General features: G+C 37.6%; 1 protein-coding gene across 1 annotated transcript; it reads left to right on the top strand.

Moving 5' to 3' along the window:
- Window positions 1–4625: 4625 nt before the first annotated feature.
- Window positions 4626–7364, top strand: LOC145914521 (uncharacterized). Its single transcript, XM_083002341.1, has 11 exons — window positions 4626–4677; window positions 4842–4997; window positions 5273–5413; window positions 5509–5616; window positions 5707–5844; window positions 5934–6098; window positions 6380–6544; window positions 6604–6747; window positions 6814–6972; window positions 7060–7212; window positions 7273–7364. Exons 1-11 carry the CDS (start codon window positions 4626–4628, stop codon window positions 7362–7364), a joined length of 1473 nt encoding a protein of 490 aa, XP_082858467.1.
- The last annotated feature ends 2022 nt before the right edge of the window (window positions 7365–9386 follow it).

Here is a 9386-nt window from a genome sequence, read left to right as displayed (position 1 = left end):
ACCCCATACTTCAAATTTAGGTTGTATATTTTTATTAATTGACAATGGGCAAAAAACAACAAAAACGTTAAAACAAAATATGCACGAAACGTATTTAAGGTAATGAAAAGCTGATTTTGCTTATACAAGGACACATCAGGAACCATCCCGCAGACCCTTGGTTGGAAACAACTGGTGCGCAACCCCTAGGTTGGAAAACAATTTATTGTGGGGCGACAGGAAGGTGAGCACAAAGTCAACAATTTAACTGTTCCTGTATTCTTTAGCATATCAGAACTTAATTTCAATTTCTTATTTTTTTCTTACATTTCTTTTTTCAAAATACGAGTTCAAAGATGTAACTTGCAACCGCCAAGGCCGTGTAGATCTACATACTTTACTCTGCCATCAGGGCCTTATGTCACTGTCGGTATATAACCAGCTAAACACTCAGTAATTCGAAAAAAGTGTGATTTTTTTGTGGACCGCTCTGTCCATGCCTCTGAACTTATAAAGTAGAAGATCAAAGGAACGCGTAAGTTAAACTGCACCAGCAAAAACAAGCATGAATGTTGCAAACATTTACATCAAATTGCGAGAGAGTTCCGATCAGCAATGTACTTAGTATGTAAGGCCAATATGTTTAGCACCACCACTGACGTTATTTTTGGAGGTGATATAATGCTTTTTTTCATCACATCAGAGTGATATTGTTGCTTCGAACTTAAAAATGTTTCCGGTTTTTAGACAATAGCCTTTTGAACTAGGCTATAATACAACAACAATTATGTACAGCATTCAGCGAAACGAAAAAGGCAAACAGCGTGAATTACCCTATAGGGTAACGTACTTTCCATTTTTTACACACAATAGCCAGAGGCAATCGGCAAACCTTTTGAAACCCGTATTGAAGAATATCGACTTGGCGTTCGTGTTATTGGCCAACTTCCGGGGATATATTTATCTTCCCTTAGACATTAAACTTTTTTATTTGGAATTCCCTTGCGCACGAGGAAACGCATAGGATTCGAAGGTTTGGCGTAAAGTGGGTAAACACTGCCCAGGAACTGATCAATGCGATCGCTGTTAACGGCTATTGCTGGCTGGCAAACAACAAGGGGTGAAATTAAAAGCGGGGATTTATTCGTCCACTTCTCCCACCGCACCTTTGTGTTTTTGTCATCTTTTTTGTCATTTTATGCTATCGTGTGAGGACTTGCCTTGTTTTGAAGCTACCCAGTCAGAAAATTGTCTCGGTATCACTCATGTTTTATCAAGCGATCATTAATTATCATTATAGATTTGCACCCCCAATTAGGCAATAAGGATATATCCCCATGTTAATACATGAAAGGTAACACCTGATCATGAATGACTATACTTGACCGTCATGAGTGAGAATATGGGATATATCAGATACTGCTCATGGATAATCACGCTAATGTCGGGTATAACCTAATTCTGCTGCGTTTGCTTGAAAAAACAACATGCTATAGCTTTTCATAACTTTATTGAGAACCAAAACGAACATGTGAGCTCACAACGACATTGACCGACCGGACAAAGCGTGTTTTTGGCATCAGTTGCGGTCGACCACGTCAAGAGGTTCCGCAGAACTACCGCTTGAACTGGCGCATGGCCTTCAATGTTTTTTCCCTTCGTCCCAGTCTTAGGTGTTGGAAAGCACTACCACGATTTCTTTGTTGATATTGGAATTTTTTAATCCTTTCATCCCATAAATTGTAGACAATCTGCAAAAAAATCAAAAGTATAAATCAATTAGTTCTGGTTGTGTGATGTGACCGCCATCACGACCAGTGAATGTTGGTGCTTAATGGGGTGGTGTGAAACGATGAACAATGGCATAACAAAGCCGTGCGTATAAGGGAGTCCCAGTGGAATAACGTTCCACTTTACCCGTGGTTATGTTCAGTAACAATAATGTAAAAGATTTCCAAATCCTTACCTAACAGTTTAAAGTTCAGCTTTGTGTCTTCAAATGCTTTTTTGCTGTGATGGCGCTAATTACCAAGTCAAGTCCACTCCGTGAATAGGCATTCTTCTTTTGTTGATTTTTTCTTCTTGCCCACTGTTTTCTTGATAATTTGTCATAAGGTTTGTAGAAACTCATATTGCTTTTAGTGCGAGGCATTTTGCTAAACACTTGAAAAATTAAAAGTAGCTAATCCTGCGAAAACAATTATATTTATATACCGGTAGCCTAGATAACATTTAGCCAGACGCCACGCATGGTAGCATCGAACATTAACTCAGCAAGTACCTCACCTGCATCCTTCCTCTATGGCGACAACAAAACTAACAGGATACAGACTCACCTTTTGCACTAATTACTTGCTTGGTCTTAAGCACCTGCGCCGAAGCATCGGCGTAAATTATAATTTACGCCTTTTATTAATTTGTTACAAATGCGTATTTCAGTAAGCGTGGTTTATTTCACTGTTAACAAGCAACACTTAAAAAGTAAGAGCATCCTTTCTTTTGTCCCAAGCCCAACTTTCTATAATTTTGTGGCGCACATATTTGGCGCGATTTCTTTCAAATTGAATTTTGAAAAAGGGGGTGACGTCACACACCACCGGCTGCGGCACAGATTGGGAGTTTGCTTGAGGGAATGTGGCGATTCGCTGGCGGTTATATCGTAAGCGAACAAAGGAATTGTTGCGCATTTGTTGGGAGGGCATCTTAATTCGGCCGCTAATGTCTGGGCGATGGAAACTTTGCGCTAAAAATGGAGACTTGTAATGCAATGAATTGTATATATTTCATTATTTTACAATGCCTTGATTGCAGTACCCAAACCAAAAGACCTAAATTATTATATTGTCCAAACCCTAAGACCCATAAAATCAGTAAGAACATGGAACTAAATGATCAGGAATTGCCTAAATTCGTGATTACTGAAATGGAACAAATCCCCCAAAAGATAAAATTTGCGCAGCCAAACAGTCAATACTATATATTACGAGATATATCCCATATTTTCGTCAGATTCCCACCGGGCTTGTGGTATAATTTAGGAATAAATCACAAAAGATAGTTTACTTGTCATATGCGTGTCAACGTTATGATAAACTTCCGATGTTTATTATCGACAATCAGTGATAACGCCTTTCCGTGACAAACTAGGAAAGATCACAGATAGCCAGTAGTCTCCATTAATGATTCAGTGATACGACTGGGATAAAGTTTGACTGGGTAGTAAGCCTTTCAGTTAACAACCATTGACCGTTTAATATAGGAATTCAGTAATTGAATTAACCTTCGATGTGCCGTCTCTAAGCAGTGTAAATGTCTAGGCGTGCGGTGAAAATATACTTATTAATCATCTACATGTATTAGGTTTAATGCATAAACTTTTTGTCACTACATACATAACGACGTTTTTGTATTTGGCATTATAACTGAATGTTTAAAAAAAATCTGAGTCAAAACATGTATCAATGAGAGTGAGGGTGACATTCTGCAAATTAGATACAATTTTATGATAAAATCCGTTCACTGTTTTTGAAAATCTATCCTGTGAACGAATAAATAGAATTAAAGTATTTCCGAAAGGATACTGGCCCGTGCGTTTTTGATATGCTTTCAAAATCATTCTAAAACTGTTGGATATTGTTTACATATGATTTTGTCATATCGTATCCGTTTGTGAAGAGAAATTTTGATAATTTTTATTACAATCAACATTACAAGTCGAATATAGCAAGTAAAACCAACACCCTAAACACTGAAAAACTAAACGAACGTATTTATGTTGTCGAGGGTTATTACAATGATTAGGAAATAACAGCACTTCCTTGTTGGGAGTGTATAAAAGGCTATATTAAATTTAATAAACGTTTACCAATGCCTCAGTTCTTTGCATGAACAAATTCGTCCATCTGATTCAGGACAAAACAGTAAAACGTTTTTCAGCGATCGAACTCGCGGGTGGGCAAATAAAGAACCTTCCCATAAAGTGCGCTCAATCTCGTTTTTCGGGGAAAAACGTTTATCAGAGCCAGATGATAGCTGAACGGGCACGGCACATTGTCGTGGAAACAAAAGTCGTTGCCTATAAAAGGTTGGCTTGAACGTTGTCGCCATAGCGAAAAATAAACACTACGATTGTAATATATACCGTTACCAAGATGTTTTCGCCCCAGTGGAGGAGATTTTTTAGCAGGAAAGTTGGTTCCAAGATTTTGTGCAGAAGTATAAACATAGTGCAAGTTGTGTATGATAATCTGCCTAGTAGCTTTCTTTATTTTGGAAGGTCTAATTCTGTTGTATAGTATCAGCACAAAGCGTACCTTCCAACATCATCCTTAACGTTACCATAATGAGAATAATACAGAGGTGGCAAATAATACTGAGGTGGCATAAAAAATTGACATGCAGTTTCAGAAGAAATTTTTAAAGGACGTGCAAATGTTTGTTTAATAAGCTAGTAAATGCTTTGTTAGTATTTTTAAAACCTGTAAATATTAATGTACAAAACTTTCAATTATTGAGAGTAGTTTCTTTTTTTCATATTTATCCCTATTATCACACCGTCACCAGCATGCTCGGGGTGACAAGAAAGAAAATTAAAATTAAAGTTGTTCAAAAATATATTTTAGGATTAAACACCATAAACATAAAATATGAAAGGGCTGTTCTTATTACTGGCCGTGTCCATCATTCAACTGGCGAGAGGTAAAACGAATGTAATATTAACAATTAGGTATAGCGTAAAAAAGTATGTCTTTAGTTGGACTTGTGAGTAATATTATACTTCAGTATTTCCATATTTTTCCAAAGTAGTGTACTTGGATTGAACAGGAATATTTTAATTAGCAAGATAAAAATTCTTTTTAAAGGTCAGATTACTTGCTACATGTGTACTGCTGGTATTAACTACTACGACTCACCAAACGATGCTTGCTACAACAACCAATCAACCAGCACAGCAACATTACCATGTGGGAGTCCTACAAATCCGGCCTATTGCTACACGACCTTTACAATTTATGATGGTAAGCAAGTACCTTCACAGTTAAACTTTTATTCACTCATATCACATCACAACAACTGGTCATGTTTGGTCTTGTCTAGTTTTTACAAATTGTAATGACAGATCATAAAAATAAAGTTACATGTTGTAAATTTTGTCACTAATTGAAAAAGACCAAGGAGATTGTAAAACGTAAGTGCGGGATTAATAATGTTAGATTATAAATTCACCTTACTTTTGTTACTTTTATTATTTTTACGATTATAAATTTTGGTGCAATGTTGTGTCTTACTATAGGTTTAGTAGCATCCGTTGGTCGTGGTTGTACTACTGGTACTCCACCTCAACCCCGCGAATGTTACACCAGCTTTACTAATATTGAAACGACCATGTGCACGTATTCCTGCACAACAGACCGTTGCAACGACCAACCAGCACGTAAGCTTTCTACAAATAAACAAACTTAAGTATTTTTTTTTAATTTATCTGCGATTTCTCAGACTAAATTGACATCACAAAATTTTCCATTACAGAAAACATCGTGGATTGTCCAGTTTCGGGTTGCGGTGTTGGATTTTGTGATTACTTGCGAGGGACATGTGTTTGTCCGAGTGGTTATTCCGGAAGCATGTGCACCTTAGGTAAGCCACCTGGAAAATGTAACATGTATTTCCTGTGCTAATATCTTCATCTTTTTGCTTGAGTACAAGCACATAATGTTTTGTGGTTAGACACCCCGGTCATACAACGATGCATTCAGTGCAGCGATGCAACAGAAACAAGTTGTACAGGGACAGTGGCGGTTTCAAACTGTCTTGATTCATCCTATACCCAATGCGTTGCAAGTCAAACTCGTCTATACGACGCTCGTAAGTGTATCAAATACAAAGTATTTTTTGTTGCAATTTAAACAATAAGAAACTTTTTCTTGAGACCTTGCGAACAATTTGCGTATTAGATGGTGTATTGATTCAAACGACCATTTCTCGTGGCTGTACAAGGGATGACACAACTACCAGCAATGAATGTACTTATTCACAACCTGCTGATAACAGGTTGAAAGGATATGTCGAGCACACTTGTACAAGCACGTGTACCCAGAATGGTTGTAATACATTCACGCGTGAGTTGCATCGAGAATACAAATTAATATTACTTTTTAATGCCTATTTAGTTACTAACACACATAGTTTGGCTCAGTACACATATCTTTTTACATGATTCAACATGATTTTACACGTGTTTCCCAACCTACAAAAATGAAAGCTTTTAAATTTATCTGCTATCGCTAATGATTTCATAAAATCAAAGAAAAAGGAATAAATTATAAATCTTATTTGAATTTATTGCCTTTGAACAGACTATTGTCACTGCATATCTTAGTCACCAACAATCTTTATGCAGCTGTTGGATCGAGTCCAGTTTTGCATTGCATTCAATGCACATTCACGTCTACATCTGGCGGCGCGTGTGGACCAAGCTCCGGATCGTTAATAAGATGTCCAATTGATCAACAATATTGTTACTCTCGGGTAACATACCGTACGATACCTTCCAACTATAACGACGGTAATTAAATGGTAACATGCGTTTAACTGTGTGTCTAATCAGTGCACTTCACGCATAAGATTACCAGGAGATCTCGATCGAGAGAGGTTGCACAAACTCTACATTGACGCCCAGATGTACAGACACAACTTACCCTTCATCGAATGGAGTGGAAACAACTTGTGAAGAAACTTGCCAAACTGAAGAGTGTAACAATGGCTGGCGTAAGTTGATACAATTACTCTGATGACATCACAAAAATATACACTAGTTATATTTGTTGTATGTAGCTACCAGGCCGAGATGTTTTGACTGCACTAGCACTGCTTTCGGCGTTCCTGCTGGTTCGGACAGCTGTTTGTACAACCCCAGGACAGTAGGAGTTTGTCTACAGGCCAATCACCAGTATTGTGTTTACACAGATCGTGGTGAAAAGAGAAGGCTCACTTGTAAGTGAATTTTCAAAAAAGAAGTCTTATTTTATTTTTTTAAAACAAACCACAAAACCAATTTGTTTCTTTATTTACCAAATACAGCAGATCTCTCTGATAATCGACGTGGTTATCCACGCACAATGGTAAGAGGTTGTTCGGCTACCGAAATTGGGTCTACGTGTACTGATATAACAAGTGGAGGAACAACCTTTAGGCAATGCAACAAAACCTGTACAACTGATGGATGCAACCACGGTAGGCGAAACTTATGGGAAATCCCCTAATTAGCACTTATTATGTCCCTTACGTTAATAGGAATGGGTGGATCAAGTAGACCGGCAACAGGTTTCACTGTTCTATCCATATCAACACTTCTTGCATACAGTATCCAAACCTATTTTCAATAATTTCCATTTGTAGATCCTTGTAATGAAAACAAATTACCGTTGCTGAAAATGGTGTAAATTGTAGCCAGTATATTGTAACACACGCAATATCTTAGAGTGTAATGAAAGTATCATTGCTGCAATTATTTAAAATAGTGTAGAATATGAGACGAAAGTTAATTGTGTAACGCCTTTGTAATATCCACTGTGCATATTTCTTTTCGCGTATAAGAAAGGTTTATGTGTCGGTTGGTAGCTCTACGCATATGTAGTTTTAATGAGTTTGCTGTACTTGCGAATGAAAAATAATTACAAATGCGTTTGAACTCAATAGTTGCAAATGTGTGTTGAATTATAAAATCAGTTATAAAGAAAATGGGCGTAAAAATCATCTTCCAAAATTGCCTGATGGTGGACAATGTATTTAAACAAGAATCTCGAAAAATATAAAAGCGTGTGAACAGATAGTATCTTTATGGTGATCTAGCAAGGGGTTTGGGAGCCCACATAGTTTCATACATATATAACTTTCACTACAAAACCACGTTTCCATAGGGGAAGGATTAACATTGTAAGCAAACTCGTCGATGCCACTACCCTGCGATTTTTCGTATCATGTTTCTGGGTAAAGCTAACCCTATAGGGCACGCTAATGGAAAATCAGCACCAAAATTCTACATAAGGAAGCATCAGGAGCATGTTGCTGTACAGAAAAATCGGTTCAAAGCTATATCAGAAGCAGGGCAAGGGAAAAGATTCCAGTTTATGTGACAATTACCAGCGTATGTTGCATTTCCATTTTTGTGAATGTCTCGAAATGAAGTGACACCTGCAGATACTGCTGGCCCTTAAATGCGTTTGTTTTTCTACAACAAACTAATTCAGATTAGAAACTTACGTACGTTCAGGTTGGTTTACCGCTTAAATGCAATTAAATACTTCTTTGTCTACTCGGAAATCATTGATTTGTTAGGATCTTAAATGATGATAATCAATCTCATTTGATAAAATGTTTACAGCATTTGTATCAAATAGTAGTGATATTGCTACCGTACTGCTAATTTCCTGTATCACGAAACTGAACAACCGTTGTTTAAAAAATATATACACCGTGCACGTTTGCACTAAATAATTTCGCACCAAATACGGCAATAAATCTATGTTGCGATACAAGAGTAAACCTTTCCTCCTAAATTCTCCACCTGTGTAAATTTCCGGAACGTTGTTTCTCGAGTAAACGTCGACTGGCGAGAAGTTGTCTGAAGTAGAAGGTTGACTCGTGAAGTTATGACTTCCTTGTGTTTTACCACTTTCACTCTGCCAGTTTATGACTGTGTGTTAATTCGTTGTGGGCGTGTTAGTCGGCGTGCAAATGATCACGACCGATTTTTTATTGCACTCTCAATATTTACAATTTCAATACACGTATCAGTCGTTGTTTCCTTCAAAATTTTTATATTTTTATAAGTGTGATGTAATTGCTTGGGCAGAGTATGTGAGTAGACCTCACTTGAAGTTGATGGGGAATTTCATTAAAAAGGCCAAATAACACATTCATAAACATCATCCTAATATGGAGTTCGACAACCCTACATTATGACTACAACAACAGTATAGCATATGTTTAATAATTTAAAGCTCCTTTGGCAAGAAAACTTCTTAAGTAATACGCCTGGCAGCATTAGCAACAAACCGTATAGCATATGTTGTTGTAAACAAATATTAACATGATGGTTATTTTTTATTTGCACACGTTAGGTATGGGATTAATTGGATTGCACTCAAGAGCATTTGATTTATAACCTAGGAATTTATTTTAAGGCTTATTTGGAAACCAGACCACACGTCGCCGTGCGGTAATTCGCGTACGGTCAGAATTAATCAGTTCTGAAAATGGATGGCGCTAAAGCGTCGGGCCTATACCGGGCCGTCGCGGCAGTGCGAGAAGAAGGGGGGCCGCGTCGGCGGGCGTGGAAACCCAGCCCGGGTGGAGCAGCCACCGGTGCAGATCTTGGTGGTAGTAGCAAATATTCAAATGAGAAC

The sequence above is a fragment of the Ascidia mentula genome, chromosome 9, assembly GCF_947561715.1.
Source record: "Ascidia mentula chromosome 9, kaAscMent1.1, whole genome shotgun sequence".
NCBI classification, from domain to species: domain Eukaryota; kingdom Metazoa; phylum Chordata; class Ascidiacea; order Phlebobranchia; family Ascidiidae; genus Ascidia; species Ascidia mentula.
The sequence above is the reverse complement of the archived record's forward strand: the minus strand, read 5'-3'. Positions and strand labels throughout refer to the sequence as shown.